We start from the raw sequence: 20,377 nt of genomic DNA on the forward strand, positions 1-20,377 counted from the left end.
CTGCCAGTCCAGAGTCACTGTAGGAGTGAACTCTGCTCTCTGAGGTTTGGATGGAGAAATGTGCCACCTCCTGTTCCTTAGGGTATATCTGTGCTGCAGCTGAGAGTGAGCCTCCCAAAGTGTGGTGGATAGACATGCCAGTGGGGCTTGTGCTGGCATGCTAAAAATAGCTTCATGGAGATTGCAGCTCTGGCAGAGACTAGAACTAGTCAGCTGAGCTCGAGCCCACCCAGTCCCCTATGCTTGAGCTCAGGAGACTAGCCTGAGTCTCTGCTGGAGCTGCAATAGCCACACAGATATTTTTAGCATCCTAGCTCCAAACCCTGCTAGTGTGAGTCTGTCTTTCTGGGCTGAGCGGCTCGCTCCCAGATGTAGTGTAGATGTATCCATAAAGACCCAGCCCTTGGTGCATAAAATAGACTAGAAACTTCCAGCAGATGACTAGGCACTAATGCAGCTTTCTTCTTCCACTGCTGGGATTGCTTTTCTACTACAACTCTTACCCTTCCTTCTTTTGCTTTTGTCTTCTTTCTGCCTGACTTGTGAGATTCTCTCCTCCGAGATACAGGTTTTTTTCTCGCTGCTGCCCCTGACTGGCGGTTTAGGAGTTCTTTAATGGCTACTTTGAATCATAAGCTTGTAGCAGTAGCTCCTCTTGGCTTGTTGGCAAGTTTCCAGTGCTCCTCATCTATAGCAACAGCTCAAGTAGCTTTTTTTCTTGTCTCCACTGAAGTAACTTTTGACCAGCTGGCACTGGTCTCCAAAAGTACTGTCTGCTTCTTTAATTCTAGGCTTCCCTTCTTGGCCCTGGCCTGCTACTACTTGCCAGTCACATTAGTCCTTAGGGCTCTGAAGCAGTGGTGCCCAGTTGGGTTTCAGCTTGCCTTCCAGGATCCCGGTGGTTGCTATACTAATGTCCAACTGAAATGAACTTTAGTTGTCATCTCCTCAAATTTATTTCCTTTGCTGAAACACAAGGCAAAGAAAATAAGTACGTGAAAATTCAGAGATCATAGGGGTTGCTGCCTTGTGGATAAGGAAGTTTCACCTTGTTCTGATCTTCTGCTCCTTTAATTTGTAGGATGCTTTTGTTGAGGGAAGAGTCTTTGATGAGAGGAGTGCCTATGGGGAAGCCTGGTAGTCCAGTTCTCATAGATGTTTTTCAGGAGGTGGTGAATAAAACAGTCATCTCCAGAAGGCACTCTTTCAAGCTAAGGAAATCTACAGAGGAGCTAGTCTTTCCCATACCAGGCTCCCAGAGGGAAAACCTTGAGTCCAAGGGGGTCGTATACAGACCTATGAGGTCCAACTGGACCTGTCATAAATGGTATGTGGTCTAGAAAGACAAGTATGCCAAATTTGCCTCTTAATCTCAAGGCTAACTAAAAAGATGAGGATCCTGGTCAAAGGTGCTGCCTTCCTCAAAAATCTGGTCGTAAATCTTTTTTTTAATTTTTATTGTTTTTTTTATTCTGAGGCCTCTGTTTCCACCCCCGGCTTGGGTGATCATATCTAGGATCTCTCTTGAGTCCAACAAACTCATCCCTTGTCAAATCTAAAATCAGTTACAGCAAAATGTCTGAGCACTCCTCAGTCTTCCTTTTTATCATACTTTTCTTTTGTCTGGGATGTGACATGTACTTATGCCATTTTCTCCTTTGCTTTATCATGGAACAACAATATCTGGGTCTATATATGGGATGCAGATTCTCCATTAAGATTTTATCTAATTAATGCACTGTTCGATGGCATGAAACTGTTTGGCATGACCTTGGGCTGAGTAAGCTCTAGTTGACTAGACTGGGAAAAAAAAAATATTTTTTGGCTTTCAGGTCTCTGGGAACGGTTTCAGAAGGGATTTAAAGGTATCCCTTTTAATAAAAGGCCAGACCCAAATAAGCCATCTTTTATGCCTACAATACTAACACCAAGTCACAGTGCAATTATGCTAGCCCAGTCTAACCTCAGCTGAGTGGGAAGAAGCTGAGGAAATTCCAGAGGGTCTGGACTGGTTTGAGTAGTGATAGATTGCACACAAATAGCGATAGACAGAGTCTGACAAGTATACTTTAGCTAGTGCTAGTTTCATAATAACGTTATGATGAAAGGTTCTTGTAGTTAGATTTGTTAGTGTCTTTTCTGAATATAATAACTTAGTTTGAGCTCTCTCAGAAGTAAAGTTACCACTCTGAGTAGAAACAGGTAATAAAAAATATTCAAGTACAGCATGACACACAGTTTCACCGTGACACACAGTCAGCACACTTTGGTTAGGGGCCAATGCAATGATCACACACATTTTTTTCTTTTGTTGTTTTAAATCTAGCCTTAGGTGTGTCGCTGTTTCACTTTAAGAAGAGTCATACTTTTAGCCACAAGCAAATTGTTGGCTAACTTGAAAATGTGAAACTCAGCATCTCAGAACAAAGAACTTGATGTTCATTATGGGTTCAGTTACACAGCAAAAACACATTCTTTCTCTGTCTCTAAAAATAAGTAGGTAAATTTTTACAGAAAAAGAACACTGATTTTTTTTTTTAAAAAGCACACACTTTAAAATGCTGCACTTGAGTCTTTTCAAACATATGAACCCTGCATCACAAATACTATCGTTCTGGGTAACAAAGGTTGAAAGGTTTCAGAGTAGCAGCCGTGTTAGGCTGTATCTGCAAAAAGAAAAGGAGTACTTGTGGCACCTTAGAGACTAACAAATGTATTTGAACATAAGCTTTCGTGAGCTACAGCTTACTTCATTGGATGCATGCAGTGGAAAATGCAGTGGGGAGATTTATATACACAGAGAACATGAAACAATGGGTGTTATCGTACACACTGTAATGAGAGTGATCAGGTAAGGTGAGCTATTATCAGCAGGAGAGAAAAAAAACCTTTTGTAGTGATAATCAAGGTGGGTCATTTCCAGCAGTTGACAAGAACGTGGGAGGAACAGTTGGGGGGGGGGGGAATAAACACTGGACAATAGTTTTACTTTGTGTAATGACACATCCACTCCCAGTCTTTATTCAAGCCTAAGTTAATGGTGTCCAGTTTGCAAATTAATTCCAATTCAGCAGTCTCTCATTTGGAGTCTGTTTTTGAAGTTTTGTTGTTGAAGAATTGCCACTTTTAGGTCTGTAATCGAGTGACCAGAGAGATTGAAGTGTTCTCTGACTGGTTTTTGAATGTTAGAATTCTTGATGTCTGATTTGTGTCCATTTATTCTTTTACGTAGAGACTGTCCGGTTTGGCCAATGTACATGGTAGAGGGGCATTGCTGGCACATGATGGCATATATCTCATTGGTAGATGTGCAGGTGAACGAGCCTCTGATAGTGTGGCTGATGTGATTATGCCCTATGATGTTGTCCCCTGAATAGATATGTGGACACAGTTGGCAATGGGCTTTGTTGCAAGGATAGGTTCCTGGGTTAGTGGTTCTGTTGTGTGATGTGTGGTTGCTGGTGAATATTTGCTTCAGGTTGGGGGGCTGTCTGTGAGCAAGGACTGGCCTGTCTCCCAAGATCTGTGAGAGTGCTGGGTCGTCCTTCAGGATAGGTTGTAGATCCTTGATGATGCGTTGGAGAGGTTTTAGTTGGGGCTGAAGGTGATGGCTAGTGGTGTTCTGTTTATTTTCTTTGTTGGGCCTGTCCTGTAGTAGGTAACTTCTGGGTACTCTTCTGGCTCTGTCAGTGTGTTTCTTCACTTCCGCAGGTGGGCATTGTAGTTGTAAGAATGCTTGATAGAGATCTTGTAGGTGTTTGTCTCTGTCTGAGGGGTTGGCGCAAATGCGGTCGTATTGTAGAGCTTGGCTGTAGACAACGGATCATGAGATGTGGTCTGGATGAGAGCTGGAGGCATGTAGGTAAGTCTAGTGGTCAGTAGGTTTGTGGTATAGGGTGATGTTTATCTGACCATCGCTTATTAGCACTGTAGTGTCCAGGAAGTGGGTCGGTCCAGGCTGAGGTTGATGGTGGGATGGAAATTGTTGAAATCATGGTGGAATTCCTCAAGGGCTTCTTTTCCATGGGTCCAGATGATGAAGATGATGATGATGTCATCAATGTAGTGCAATTAGAGTAGGGGGATTAGGGGATGAGAGCTGAGGAAGTGTTGTTCTAAGTCAGCCATAAAAATGTTGGCATACTGTAGGGCCATGTGGGTACCCATAGCAGTGCCGCTGATTTGAAGGTATACATTGTCCCCAAATGTGAAATAGTTATGGTGAGGACAAAGTCACAAAGTTCAGCCACCAGGTTTGCCATGACATTATCGGGGATGCTGTTCCTGACGGCTTGTAGTCCATCTTTGTGTGGAATGTTGGTGTAGAGGGCTTCTACATCCATAGTGGCTAGGATGGTGTTTTCAGGAAGATCACCGATGGATTGTAGTTTCCTCAGGAAGTCAGTAGTGTCTCGAAGATAGCTGGGAGTGCTGGTAGCGTTGGGCCTGAGGAGGGAGTCTACTTAGCCAGACAATCCTGCTGTCAGGGTGCCAATGCCTGAGATGATGGGACATCCAGGATTTCCAGGTTTGTGGATCTTGGGTAGCAGATAGAATATCCCTGCTTGTGGTTCTAGGGGTGTGTCTGTGCGGATCTGTTCTTGTGCGTTTTCAGGGAGTTTCTTGAGCAGATGGTGTGGTTTCTTTTGGTAACTCTCAGTGGGATCAGAGGGTAATGGCTTGTAGAATGTGGTGTTGGAGAGCTGCCTTGCAGCCTCTTGTTCGTATTCCGACCTATTCATGATGACGACAGCACCTCCTTTGTCATCCTTTTTGATTATGATGTCAGAGTTGTTTCTGAGCCAGTGGATGGCATTGTGTTCTCCACGGCTGAGGTTATGGGGCAAGTGATGCTGCTTTTCCACAATTTCAGCCCGTGCACGTCGGCGGAAGCACTCTATGTAGAAGTCCAGTCTACTGTCTCGACCTTCAGGAGGAGTCCGCCTAGAATCCTTCTTTTTGTAGTGTTGGTAGGGAGGTCTCTGTGGATTAGTATGTTGTTCAGAGGTGTGTTGGAAATATTCCTTGAGTCGGAGACATCGAAAATAGGATTCTAGGTCACCACAGAGTTGTCCTTCATAGTCCTTTAAAACTACTTAATTGGATGGAGGTGCTCACATACTACTGTCCTGGGAGGAGTGTAGCAACATAGTTAGGTATCAGCCTTGAAGGACAAGGGGGTAATCATAGAGTAGTGCATTGAAAGGTTGGTAATAACCAAAAGTTGGTACTGCTTGATGGATATGATTGGATATGTAAATTAAGTGATGATCCATTTCATGTCGACTTCAATTTTGATGTAAATTGATGTTCTTGTTGGGAGTCTCAGGAGAGAAGCAGCATGTGAACTGAACTACATTTTTGCCCCGTTACCAGTTCAGCTTGTGGTATTGAGATTACAGACCAAAAGTGTGGGTTTTTGACCCTTCACTGAAACCTAAAGCGTTACTGGTGTGAACAAGCATTCCCTTTACTGCTAATGAAGAGCATTGATAGAACTGATAACATCTTACCAATTGACAAAAAGGGAAAACTTTTCAATTGAGCCACTCTACATTTGTGGGGGAAGCTTGCTCTGTCACTTCCAGTGCTGAACCTGGTCTGTAGTTAAATAGGGGACTTAGGTTTATCACCTTCCACAAGTGTTAATGTTTTAAACAAAAATATATAATAATCTTCTTTTATAACGAAGTATTCTGCTATACAGGAAAAATCCTTTGATTCACAAAATGGTGACTCGCCTCTGCCTTTTTGTGGGCATAAGTGCTGTTATTAACAAGCGTTGTTCAGCATACTGATGTGACAAACTTGTTAAGGTGCCAGTAGGACCTAGACTATTTACCCCTACTCTGAGCTCAGTACTACTCCTCCTAACTAATCAAATTGTAGATGAACAAAGTATTTGCCTCAGAATTATAGTACTTTTATCTGGATACTTATCTTGACTATTTTTATTTCTGTCCTTATTTTGGTATCTGAACCAACACAAATGCCCTTTGGAGTGTTTATTTTTTTTAAGTCCGGTTCAACTGGTTTCTAAAGGAACAGTAGTTCTAACCCTTCCCTGCACTATCCAAACTACAAGCCCACATGCAACACAAAAAGAAAATTGTTGTGAGCATGGATAATTAAAAATTAAGTAACCTGTTGAATTAATTACAGGACTGCCTTACCTTCTTCTGGAGTATTTGCATGTACCAAAAGTATCCTATTGGGAGTATTTTTTAGGGAATTTACCATTTGTTTATAATGCTTGATTCCCCCTCCCCCCCACTGTTTTACTTAAAATGAGTGAATGTTTCTTCTGTACTAGGAGAGTGCAAATAATGTGTAGTTTAAGAACTGTGAGGCATTTGAAAATAATTCTATTCTCATTCCCCCCCAGAAAAAATCCAAAGAAATGCATTCTGTACTAAGCAGCAGCTTTGCACTACGAAGTAGAGTTGTTCTGGCAGTTTGTCTAAAGCCATTTGTGTAGAATTTTTTGAGTAACTTCTAAATTGTGCTTCAGTTGTAACCTTCTCGATTTATTTAATTACATTGAGCTGTTGGAATGCATTTTCATGTCCCTAAATAAAATGACACAATTGATCAATAAATTAATTGTTCTTAGCATTTGTACCTCTTTTATTAAGTTATAATTACTGACTACTCTCTCCCCCTCCTCCAATTCAGCATAGCACTGTACTATACAAATAGTGCATGCAGTGTAGGAGTGTAAGCAGTTTAGTCTTCCCTGCGGTAGAGCGTTGTTTGTGGTAAGAAGAAAAAGAGGGTGTGGCTATCGGATAAACTGAGGTAGCTTGCTCCAGGGCAAGATTGTCCTGTAGAATCAGGAAGTTTGAAGCATTGCTCTGAGCTATATCTTGTGCCCGGATGAAACAATGAGAATAATTTCTATGTAGAAAAATCTATTTGTTGATTGAATGCTGTCTTCAGAAGAGGGCTGTTGGATAGAATTTGCGACGTTGATGGTTGGTCTTGCTTTTCTGTAATGTAGAGCTGTTTGCTAAAAGTTAATCTTGAATTTAAATGCTGTCGTCTTTTTTATTCATTTAGTGTGTTGTGTTTAAGTCCCAGTGTTACAATCTCTACTAATAGTATTCTTTCAAAAGATTTATTTACTGCAATACACACAGTTTTCACACAATATAGCTGGCATTGCTATGGCCTCTTGAAATTTTTATTTAAGAAGTGATACATATCTCTTTACTTTTAATATTGAGGTATCTTTTAAAAGTTAGACACTACTAAATTCTGTTTTCTAGTATGCTGCCACAACTGCTTGGGACTAAAGTATCATTAAAGATTCCAACACAGTTCTTTCTAATAGTCAAATTAAGTTAAGCTAAAGATAGTATTGTAACAAAAAGTTAAATATACTTGGAACTACAAAAGGTGTGTCCTGGAGACTCAAATGAGTGAGCCATTCTTTGCTCTACCTGTTAGAAATCAGGTGCGGTAAGTTCCAAACAAGTCAAGACAAGTTTCTTTACCTGCCTTAAAAAAAAAAAAATCCCATTTTATTTGACATGAACAGTTTCTTTACATTGTTTACTTGTGGCACCTTAGAGACTAACCAATTTATTTGAGCACAAGCTTTTGTGAGCTACAGCTCACTTCATCGGATGAAACTTTACTTTGTTTGTATCGCATAAACTCCCACAATGAAAGCAAACAGGAGAAGATGCCTTAAACATGTTTAATCTTAGAAAGACTGTTCTCATTGCTAGTTGTATTGCATATCACAGCAGTGTGTGTGTGTGCACTTATTTGAAATATGAAATGAACTTGAACAATTCATTAACACAGTTTGATGGGTTTTAAATGTTCTTAGTGAAAGGATTAACACACAACTATGATCATAGAGAAAAGGCTTGATTTGTGAATGCAACAGTGAAGAAGGGGCAGTAAGCTCTGTTGTACTGTTGCTCAGTGTTCACTTCTATGCATGTAAAATAGTGTACAGTCTGCTTCATGGTTTCTCTTGTGTGGTCAGTAGGTCAATTTCCCCTTTTGTTTATGTGGATCTTTCATACACTAACAGAGGAGAGGAAAAACGTGTAAAAAATGTGATTGGCAAAACTAAAAAAATTGGCTACAGGGCTTATGTTAGGTTTAGTAATGTGAAATTATTTTGAATTCAATTTTTGGAATTGATTAGATTTCAAGTTTACATTTTCCCTTTTAATTACAAAGCAGAAAGAACAGGACTTGCACTTCAGCTGGTAGCTGAAAACTTGTAATGTTTGATTCTAACCTTTAAGATCAGCATGTTAATTATGAAGTTATTGGGAGAGAATAAAATGACATCATATTTTTAATAGAAGCTGCTTTTTGCACCTTAATCTCACTAAAGGTACCATTGTTACAAGAGAAACTGAGGATAGTGTAGATAACTAAAAGCTAAAACTGATACTCGGTCTGTAACTGTTGTTTTAGCAAAACTATCTCACAGTTGAGTTCAGGACAGCATACATAATGCTGAACTGCCTGGCTTGGATGGTTCATGTCACAAAAAGAAACTGTCAAAATGTTTCATAATTTACAATTAATGTTTTGACCTTATGATGGGTCACATTTAACCCTTTGGAAACTTGAAACAGAAATCTGCTCCTTTTTCTTTACCAGCATAATTTTTTCCTAATATTGTGCATACCCACTTTTGTGTTTTAAAGGGTTGCTGCACCAAAAAACACATCCCTCAAATTCCCTTCCTTGTCCCCCAAATGGGGAAATGTTTATCTATTCCAGAAATTTTCACACTGTTTTGTAGTGACTTGTAGATTTGTAGACTACATTTTAATAGAGAGTATATTGTAGTCAACTAGTCTTCCACTCATTATTATACACATCATCACCCCTCCTCGTTTATAATCACATAAATCCTTGTGGGGATAGCAGTTGTGCACATGGAAGAGTAATATTAGGAAGGTATTTAATATATTTCTTTAGCTGTTTTCAGTGCAATAAGAGTTATATCCTCTTTGAAGAAAAGAAACTATGTATATTTTTGCAGATGAGTACTCTAAATACAGGGTGATTTGATGGCATCATGTAATTAATACCTTTATGCTGAAGCAAAGCCATTGTGAATTTACCTTTCAGCTAATATTTATTTCCTGTATTGCCTAGAGTAAATAAATAACATAATGAAGAATTTCAGAGTCAGAAAGGAATAATTTTCTGCTTAAATGATTCTGCTGAAATGGCTATTACTTGCCAAAGCAGTTGAATGCTGGAGGTAGGTTTATAGAGATGTAGACCTGATCTTCTGGGATATACTTTACACCTCTCTTGTTATATGGCACATTTAAACACCAGCTTCTGTTAACGTGAATGGGTACTGAACTGTGCAAAATCATGATGTGTTGTGCATAAAGATTCCTCTTTTGTTTTGTCAGTTAGTGCCATTGTGAATACTCTTCTTCGAGTGCTTGCTCATGTCCATTCCATATTAGGTGTGTGTGCTTGCCACGTGCACCGGTGCCGGAAGTTTTTCCCTCATTAGTATCTGTAGGGGACCAGCTCTGTCGCCCCCAGGAAGGGCACTCACATACTGCGGTACAAGGGGCGCCGCTGGTTCCCCTACCCTCAGTTCCTTCTTGCCACCAGTGATGGTGTTGAAATGTCTGCTGCTTTGGTTAGCATTGTGTTTAGTTCAGTGTTTCTTCCAAACGTTTACTGTAAAATAATTGTAAAATAGTTGACAGCTAATAGTTCCCTTAGTGTTCGTTCTAATATAGTCAGTCCTGGACGAGACTCAGCCTAGGGACGGAGCATGCCCCAGTCCCCAGGCTTTATGCCCTGTGATCGTTTTAAGTGGCCTATGCCCATCAGCAACATGCACGCTAGAAGTTTTTGAGGTGTCTAGGCGAAGGACACATAAGCGACAAGTGTCGCAACTGTAAATCCTTCAAACCCCAAATGAAAAAGGAGAGAGAGATCCATATCAGGGCACTCCTGATGGAGTCGGAGCAGAGGTCTGACTTGGCCCCGAGCACTGCAGCACTGGTGTAGAGTACCCCGCCGGCGCCATCTTCGAGTTGGCACTGATTCCACCTCCCTGGCTCTGCCCAAGAAGCCAAAGAGAACTATGAGGGGATGATCCCCCACTTCCCGTAAGGGAAAAGAACAGGGCTGGAGGAGAGCGAAGACCTGTGCCGTGCGGCTCAGTGCCTCCATCAGGGAGTCAGATCCCAGCTCAAGTTGAGCAGTTCAGCCTATCTTGTAGAATGCCTGCCACCCTGGACAGTGATGTCCTGTTGACACAGGAGGCCTTGCAGGCAGTGCAGGAGATCCTGACGCTACTGGTGTTGCCCACACTGGCTCCAGTGGTACCCTGGTCTAAGGGTAAACCCGCCTCGGGACCTTACTGTGTGTCCCCACCTCAGCGGCACCACTCCCCTTTGCAGGGGACGGCCCGCCAGGGCTCACCTGCTCGGAGTCGTCACGCCTCAGAAGCAGGGAGGCAGGCTCAACGAAGCCCTCTTCGGTCTCCGGACCCTGGGCGCTGAGAGCAGGATTCACTGTGTGGCTTGCCGGCGACCTGGTGCAGACCTACTGAGGCCTACCTGGCAAAAACATTGAGACTGGCCTTTTGTGTCTCCAAGGCCTCGGCACCGGTCAAGTGAACCATTGTTTGAATGCGGCTACCAGTTACTGCCCCACCGACACCCGTCACAGAGACGTGAATCCCCGCGGTTGGGAAGATCCTCCTGACGACCGGCCCGCTTCAGCTCCCGGTCCTGTTCCAGGTACTGGTCAAGCAGCATAAGGCATAGATCGCCGGTTTACCGACACCGATCCGCCAAGCGCTGATAGTTCCCCAGGTTCCTGCGTGAGGGACTTGTCTAGTTCGGTGAGGTCGATGTCGAGGTATTGTGGTTGGCACCGCATGGAGAAGGAACACCGGTCTGCTTGATCATGGTCGCCTGGCAGTGACCACTCCGGCTCCGGAACTGAGTAGGAGTCCTTGATGGCAGGACAAGCCCTGGCACCGGCAGTATGATCCACATCATCGACACCACAACCCACTCTGTTGCCCAAAGCCAGTGGCTGCCGGCGGCCTGGTACCCCTGGAATGTGTGGAGGTTTCCCCAGCCCTCGCAGACAGTCCACTCGTTGGTGGGGGCCTCAGGCCATCAGGCTCAGCATCCCGCCCTCCACCAGAGGCAGAGGCCCCTGAAGGCAGGACCCCCCAGGTCCATGAGCAGTCAAGGGAACAGCCTGCTGGACCACCAGGGGACATGGTGGCTCTCCCACGGCAATGGCTTCGTCCTCATCGTCGCTGAACGAAGCCATCACGGTTCCCCCTCAACCAGTTCCACAAGATGGTGCTAAGACTTATCAGGAACTATTTGAAGAGGGTTGCCTCCAACCTGGGGCTCCAGGCGGAGAAGCTAGAGGAGCCATTGGACTTCTTATTTGAAGTCCTCTGCTCCACGGCACCTGCAAGGGTGGCTTTGCCCCTACACAAAGGGGTATAGAAAATTATTAATGCACTGTGGCAAACCCCTCCTCCCTGTCCCCCATTTCAAAAAGGGCTGAACGTAAATACTTTGTGCCAGCTAAAGGCCACGAGTATTTCTACACCCACCCAGCCCCAAACTCTATTATAGTTGAGGCTGTTAATCAAAGGGAGAGGTAGGGGGAACCCGGGCCCACGCCCAAAAATGAAGACTCGAAGAGACTGGATCTATTTGGGTGAAAAATTTATTCGTCTTCTAGCCTTCAATTGAGAGGCCAACTACCAAGCCCTCCTCGGCTGCTACGATTACAACATGTGGCAGGCCGTGGCCAGGTTCAAGGTTTCACTTCCTGAAGGGCTCCAGAAGGAATTCCAGGTGATCCTCGAGGAGGGCACTGCTGTGGCCAGGGTGGCCCTCCAGACAGCTTCAGACACGGCGAATTCCATGGCTTGCACCATGGCCTCGGCCATCTCCATGCAGCGGGTATCCTGCCTGCTCCTTTCTGGCCTGTCGACAGAGGCTCAGCAGTCAATGCAGGACCTTCCCTTTGATGGCCAGGCCCTGTTTGCAGAACAGATGGACAGTAAGATGCATGGACTCAAGGACTCCTACATTACCCTGAAAACTCCAGGCTGTATGTCCTTGGTCCAGCCTGTAAGTGGTTCAGACTGCAGCCAGCTCAGGGCCACGGGAGGCAACCCCGGCAGGAGCTGTCCCACAAAAAGAGCAGGGGCTATAAACGCTGCCCAAACCACCTACCTTCTCCTTCCACCCAATTGGGCTTGACCTGCAATAAGCAGGGGAGCAAGCAGGAATTTGAGGGTGCGCCTGAGGGCAATCTACCAGACTATACCCCATTTTTTTCTTTCTTGCCTTTCTCCAACCACCTTTCTTTTTTCCTGCCAGCATGGACCATTATAACTTTGGACCGCTGGGTCCTCTGTATAATGACGCAGGGCTATACCCTCCAGCTTATGTCTACCCCCATCCCCCTCAGTCCCTGTCCCTCTTCAGGGACCCCTCTTATGAGAGTCTCCTCGCGCAGGAGGTAGAAGGTTGCCGCAGCTGGGTGCGGTGAAAGAGGTTCCTCAGGAGTACAGGAACAAGGGGTTCTATTCCCGGTATTTCTTAATCCCAAAGGCCAAGGGCAGTCTATGGCCCCTCCTGGGCCTACGAGACCTCAACAAATACATAAAGAAGTTGAAGTTCCGCATGGTCTCCCTGGCCTCCGTCATCCCTCCCTGGATCCAGGAGACTGGTATGCCACCCATGACTTGAAGGATGCGTACTTTCATCTTCCAAGGACACAGGTGCTTCCTATGCTTCATGGTGGGATCTGACCACCACCAGTTTGCGGTCCTCCCTTTCGGCCTAGCGACAGCACCGAGGGTATTTACGAAGTGCATATCAGTAGTAGCGGCTTAACTCAGGCATCAGGGTATCTAGATCTACATGTATCTCTACGACTGGCTGGTCAAAGGTCGATCCAGGTCCAAAGTCAAAAGGGATCACATGCTGATCCCTGGGCCTGCTGGTAAATGACAAAAAGTCTGTTAGTTCCTATGCAGAGGGTAGAGTTCATTGGAGTGCTGCTTGACTCCACCTACTATGGAATGGACATGAGTAACACCTCTTGAAGAACACCAGTTACAGAAAAGGTAACTGTCTTTTCAAATATTAAAAATTTGCTTTGCAGTTAATCCTTAGGAAGCATGGTTTACTCATGCTTTTTGTAGCAAAGTGTTTACATTGTATTGTGGTTCTGTAACTCCTTCTAAGCTTCAAGGTGTAGTGTATGTTATTGGAATGTCTTGTATGGTTCTCATTACTTTGGTTTGTTTTAGATATATCTTACATAATACATCTGACATGCGGTGTTGACGTGTGGGGTAGTTAGTAACCTATTACTTTTTAATATTAGTTTAAAAAGCTGCTATGTTGATTCCAAACCCAGAAAAGTTTGGCAATTGTGTGCAAGCCTAATGTCCTGCTAAGTTTAAAAAACCAAAAACTTGTCAGAGAATCAGGGCACAATTGTAAGTGTTTGCCATTGACAGCTTAATACATAGATTTACTTTTGTTTTAAATACGACACTTTATAAAAAGGTATATATTCATAGACTATTAATCAAATATTGTGATACAGTGTGACTTTATTCATTTGCATTGAGTGGGAGATCTATTGCATAATAGGGGAGTCAGTGAACCTGCACCCGGATAATGTAACAAAAATTGTATTTTTGTCAACTGTAGTTCAGTTTTCAGTATTTGATACTACTAAATGGTATACTAGTAAGTGTATTGGCGCATACAGTACTTGGTTTAAAAAAGTCAGCTTTAGTGACTTGAGATGTCAGAGAGTTGTCTTCTATGAAATCACTACTGAAAGATGGGGAATAATCACCAATTGCTGAGCTCTATAATCTAAAAGATAGCATAGTAGAGCAGAGAGTAATTATTTTATGTTCCAGACTTGTATTCTTGCCTATCACCATGTCTCAGTAGAGATACTATACAGAGAATGGTATCTGATTCTTTGTTCTAGAGTTGATTGAGTCGCTATTGAACTGACACCAATGACAAGTAGAGCTTTGATTTTAATTGAATTTAAAAGTTAGTCTTCTTAAAATGTCTTGAAATCCTAATTTAGTTTTATTTTTGTGTATGTCTAAAACATTTTTGGCATACATATATTTAAAGACATATATTTATATAATGTGAAGGTTATACATTAAAATACTGAAAAGTTTGGTATTGAAAAAGCAATGGGATAATATTAACAATGTTACAGTGCTGCTTGGTTGCTAGTCCATCATCCTTAAGCTACCCAATGGACGATGTCTAGTGTGGATGAGCATTAATCAGAATTGCCAGTACAGGCCAGTTGCTGGGTTTTTCAATTTGTGTTCCCCTTAACTTCCTGCTGTCAGTTGGCCAAGGTGGGAAGAGAACTTGATTATTTTTGAACTGTGAAATATTATATCCTATGCTGCAGAGAGTTAAACTATGCCTAATCATGTCTCTGGATTGTTTTCCCCCCTAATGAGCTATCTTAAAAAAAATCACTTGTGCATTTGTTCATATTCAGTGTATCAAAAGGGGCAAGGAAGTTTGCTCTTTAAAATATAGTCATGTCCATGTGTAATTTCCATTCATCTGAGAATCTCAAGACTCTGTTTGTTAATGAAGCGTCATGAAACTCCAGAGATTACACGCTGCCATCTGTCTAAAGTGTGTCTTTAATGCTCTAATCTTCTGTCTGTTGGTATGCAAATAGAAACAACTCCGTACTGTGAATTGACTAGCTATGCTATTGCCTTTAAGGTTTTCTGTTATCAGATATTCTTTTATGAATGTTTCCATTCTACAAATAATAACAAAAGTTTGCAAGAGTGGTTTAATAATGTGTCCATATTGTGGATTGTCCCAGTACTCTCTTTTGCCAACTCACTACAAAGTAATGTGAACCGGGCTTGCTGCTTGCACATTTCCTTAATTTCCGAAGAGGTGGGAAACAATTCCATGAATACAGGGAAATATTTGGTTAGCAAGCCAGATCTGATTAAACTATAACTCTGATTTGCATTAAGAAATTGTAACTTCTTTCCAGGGAATACTGAGTATTCAAATGAAAGGTTAAACGTTGGTATGCTGTTTGTAAATTGTTAATTTTAATATTTTATTACTTATACACTGTATTTTTCTTTTTCAGTGCATTGGTAATAGCTGCGGTGTTTGACCGTGATATTAACTGCAGAAGAGCTGCCTCAGTAAGTTATCGGTTTTGTTTATGCCTTTCTTTTTTTAAAAATTCCTTTATAGTTTGCTTGCAATACAAGCTAATAATGTAGAGCTAGAGTATTTGAACAAAATATTGTATGTCATGAACAGTAAGTATTTTGTAAAATCTCTATAGTGCATATTTAAAAATACAAAAAACATGGCTTTACACTTCATATAATGGATCCATAGTTAAAATCTGAGCTATTGTTACCACAGTTCCATAGTGCAATATATTTCTCAGAAAGAGCTATTTAGTAATATACTGTGACTATGTAATAATACATAATGGTGACTGCTAATATATAAAACTCTACTGAATCTTAACTATACTATGTGGCATCTAGTGTGAAGTTGTTCTGTTCTCATTGTGTGTCCATTGTCATTTTCTAACTACAGTAAATAAATTTTAAAAAAATTCATTTCTGTAGAAGGAAAGAGGTTGACTTGTAAAGATGAAGCTCTTTCTGTAGAGCTAGGACATTTAAGTAAGTCACCTATGTAAGTATCTAGGATAGGATAAGAAAGAAGGGCCAGGAACACCAAGTGTGTCCTATAGAAACTCTATGCAGGACACTGTGATGGTGGCAAAAAGGTGGGAAGAAAGCTTGACTGTCGAGGAGGAGGAAGTGTATGGAGGGGAAGTTATGTTCAAGTGGGGTGGGAGGAAGGGTAGGAGAGGAGAGGCTTGTTATGTCTGGGGATGTAATTCCATATGATGTAATGTATATGTAACTTGATTAGATTGGATTTTTTTACTTCCTCATAAAGATCCTAGCCCTGAGGAAGGAGTCTCAACCTTACAACAACTAGAACAAACAATATCTCATCAAAAAATTAAAAACCTATAACATACTTAATGAATAGTCCATATAAATAATACAAAAGACACAAAAATATCCATCAACAAACCCACATGTCCCTATCAAATTAACCATCTTTCCAAATGCCCAAAAAGAATGGTGGGCTCTGTAGTGTACCCAGAAAGTTAAGAAATCTAGTCTCTTAATGGGTCTAATGTATTCCAAAGCCAAGAAAGATTCCTCACAGAAAATGCCCTAGTAGCATCTCTGTCTCTTACAGTCCACCTCTATTTAAAAGCTCAAACTGCTGACTGAAGCTGCCACGTTACCACTTGGAGAGGGAGTCAGTTGTCTGTGTGACCAGATCCCAAACCATTTGTGGCTTTATAGGTTAAAACCAAAACCTGTGTGTGGTAACTTCACCTAGAAGTTAATAGGAACAAGAGCAGAACATAGAGTACTGGTATAATATGATCTCTGCGTAATGTATCTCTCAACAAATGGGTGGCAGCTACGCTCACTGCCCTAGTTTCAGCTTCTGTATAATCAGAACATGTTGCCCCACGTAGAGTGCATTGTACTAGACTAATTTCAAAATCACAAATTATTACAGTAAGGTTTGTGTATGAAACTAAAGATTTATACCCTCTTTATTCCAGGCATAGATGAAGAAAAAGCACTGAGAATGAAATTGTCTAGAAACTAATTAGTTAATTTTCATTTTTCAAACTGAGAAATATTGGAAAAAAAAACTAGTAGCATAAATGGTGAAAAATCAATTAAATTTTAAAAATATTGTTTTAATAATCTAAAGAATTAGTTGTTACATATGTAAAAAAAAATGATTTTCAACCTGACTGCCTCTTTGAGTGCACTGCTAAAAAGAATTTTGTATGAATGCTCCGTACTCATACTTTATTCATTGATGCCACTAATTAACTAATTTCAAGAACAAAGTGATTCTCAGCATTCTTTTCTGAAAGAACATTTTGTGCTGACTGATTGTAGATTGATTCCCAGAGCCATTTTTACATCTGAACTTGTCCACGTAAGCCTTGGGTAAAGTGAAGCTGTTTAAATAATTTTTTTCCAGAGTATGTACCCCGTCCTTGCAGATTATTTGCTTGATACTCTAATGGGATTTTTTTTGTCTCTTAAGTTTTATGATTCTGTGTCTAAATAGTAAAACTGATACTTTGACTGTGAATTAAGGTGCCAAAATTAATACTGACTAGAACAATACTTACTAATCAGGCTCAGTGTGGATTACCTTTCTGTATTTCAAATGGATACAAATTAAAATACAATGATTTGGTTGTTTCTGCTATTACTGTCCTTGTATACCTAGCAGACAGCTTGAAAACGTGATTTTAATGTGGTTCATCACTAAAAAGTTAGTGTATTGCATAAGGCTTTGGCACATTTTTATTGTGTGCTGTTTATCTCCTTCCTTGGGTTAAGTGTGGTTTTTGTAGGTGGGTATGGAAAGCAGTGCTACTGTCTACTCATGGTAAAGTGTACCTTCTGTGAGCTGTGCTTTGGCTAGTTTCTGGATGGAAGATTACACTATTTGAAGGAATCAAAGGCTTTGGTAATTTAATCATACTGATCCTTCCCAGTTCAGATTGTGCTGTAATCATAGCTGCAGGGTAACGTTGCATACAGTGTGTCTGTTAAGTCCCACCCTAACTGCACTCCTCATTGCACCAAAGAATTGCTTCTCATAGAGAACTGAAACTGTTTTAAGAGGAAGTCTGTAGAAAATAGTCACCCAGTGTGGTAAATGTCCTTATGAATATGCTCTAGTTGATATCAAGTAGATTCTTGAAGCTCTTGCATTTTTAAGCTTTTACAAAAAACAAACCAACAACAAAACAAATACATAAATAGAATTTGAATTTCTTTAATAAACTGAGGGCAGAACCACAGTTGCAACGGATTTGTTTAATATCTAAATTAGTGGGTTTAAGAAAGTATTCACATGTATCATTTTGAATGTGTATATAAGGTGGATTGTTTTGATTTGTATGTTACTAGTGTCAATTCAAATTGGAAACCCTATAAAGAATGTGGAAATATGGTGAAGCATATATCTCTCTCAAAACAAATTAAATTGTGTTCTGTAAATGTATTTCAATGTAAAAAATGGTATCTACTGAAAGTCATTAAGAAAATTGTGTTGCGTTTATCATATGTGCTGAATTAATTTTTTTTTTAAAGTATGACCAATTCATAGCTTGTATATTTCCACTTCTGTTATTTTCTTGCCAATTTTAACTTGGTGTAATTAAAAGGCCATTTCTTTTGCTTAACTTGGTGGCTTGATAATACCACCTGGCATCATGTTTTTTAAATTAGTCTCTCCTCCTCCTCTTGTATCAGTGGTTGGTTTAAGGGAGGACTGGTACCACTGATTTCACTGTTTGGATTGCTCTATTGCTTGAACTGGAAATGTATAGTTATTATAGCTTTTTAGTATACTTAGTTAGATGTTTGTTAGCATTTTCTGCTTTAAATTTGGAAGCAGGGCTGAGAATATTTTCTTGAGACACAAGGTGGGTGAGGTAATACCTTTTTATTAGATTAACTTCTGTTTGTGAGAAAGGTGTTTGTTGTATGTTTTACTTATATGTATCTCTGTGTACCCATACTATGTGTGTTTATCTCTTTTTAAGCCCTAGTCCTGCATGCTGATAAACATGTGTGGATCCTTGCTATAAGAATTCCATTGAGCAGTGGGAAGGTGTGATTGAGTTAGAACATAAAAAAGCATCTAAGAGAATCTGATTTTTTGAACCCCTTAATTTTAATATTGAGTAAAAACAAATGAAAAAATAATTCCCAAGGGAGATGATTTATACCAAGTTTTAATTTTTAAGCCCAAATTTTGTAGAACTCCAGAAATAGGGCTATCTAATGGAAGTGCTGACACAATTTGACCTGAGTGATGTGAAAAATAAAGCTCATTTTATGAGGTACATGCATTAATGTGTGTAGTAGCCAGGTGGTTTCTGAATATAAAGTTGAAATAAACTTCTGGAGACTATCGTTGTTTAACATGCCTTTCTTTCTTTTGGCTTTTTGTTTGAATTCTGTTGACAGTATTTTTCTCATTAAAATGAGTCATATTTCCCCAAGACTTAACAAAAGATAGTAGGCATGAACGTATCCATTGGCTTTTTTGGATACTTAACAACAGTTCAAGCTAAGACAGGTTCAATTTGACACAAATACAAAAATAATAAAAATAAAAATTAATCCTAAATAACCACTCCCTGCAAATGAAATTGGCTGTCATAGTTTTAACCAAATTTAGCTTAGAGTTATGGAAAGTTTCAAAGAGCTGTTGAATTGTGTGTGGCAAATAAAGCAAACATTTAGATATTTTACAAATTGTAATCTTTATAGAGTCTAATGCTTGTACAATATACTGAAACATACATTTTTCAAAGGCTGTTGGACTGAAATGTTAGATTGTTTCATTGTCCAATGAAGCAAATACTTAATGCTAACATCTAGACTAAGAAACATGAAAAGAAAACTTTTTGAAGTCAGTGGGAATTGTGCATGTTTACTTGAAGGCAGAACTCGTCCTTAGTAAGTCAATTATGAAGTTTACTAGTCTCTTACTAAATTATCTTTTGTTGGGTGCTTTTCTGTTCAGTTTACCTAATTAATATATTTAATGAAACCAATTTATTCATTAGAGAAGACATGTTTTACTTTGTTAGAGGAATGATGTTTCCACCATGTTTAATTTAGCGAATTCTGTTTAGATTTTCATCTGCATGATGTTATTTAAACTGACATAGAAAATGCAAAAGGAAAACAATAGCAGAACGTAAAAACGTACAGTACATTAAGGATGGTTATTCTGCAAAGTCTTCACTTATAATACCTATCTGGCTAACATGTTATATTCAGTGTAAAATTCTTCTTTCCATTAATGACTAGTTTATGGTTATACTACAATATATTACACTGAATGGAGACTTACTCTGTCAGGCGCAATTGGTGTTCTCTGTAGTGAAGCGTGGTGTCCATCCTCCCTGTGGAAGGAAAGGGCCCAAGTAGAGACCGTCGAAACGTGGAAGTAAACGAATGGCTATGCAGGTGGTGTCGGACAGAAGGCTTTGGATTCTTTGACCATGGGATGGTGTTCCAAGAAGAAGGATGGCTAGGCAGAGACGGAGATGCTAACGAAGAGAGGGAAGAGTATCTTTGCAAGCAGGCTGGCTAACCTAGTGAGGAGGGCTTTAAATTAGATTCACCAGGGGAAGGAGACCAAAGCCCTGAGGCAAGTGGGGAAGTGGGATAACAGGA

General features: G+C 40.7%; 1 protein-coding gene across 7 annotated transcripts in view; it reads left to right on the forward strand.

Annotated features, from left to right (window-relative positions):
* TBCD (tubulin folding cofactor D) overlaps positions 1-20,377 on the forward strand; it is a 252,394-nt gene that overhangs the window by 101,628 nt on the left and 130,389 nt on the right. For all 7 annotated transcript variants that reach the window (XM_078848698.1, XM_073311984.2, XM_073311991.2 and 4 more), the window contains exon 16: positions 15,184-15,241. In XM_078848698.1, coding sequence (XP_078704824.1) covers positions 15,184-15,241 — 58 coding nt within the window. The remainder of the gene's footprint in view (positions 1-15,183; positions 15,242-20,377) is intronic.

Source organism: Lepidochelys kempii, chromosome 14 (genome assembly GCF_965140285.1).
Source record: "Lepidochelys kempii isolate rLepKem1 chromosome 14, rLepKem1.hap1, whole genome shotgun sequence".
Lineage (NCBI taxonomy): Eukaryota > Metazoa > Chordata > Testudines > Cheloniidae > Lepidochelys > Lepidochelys kempii.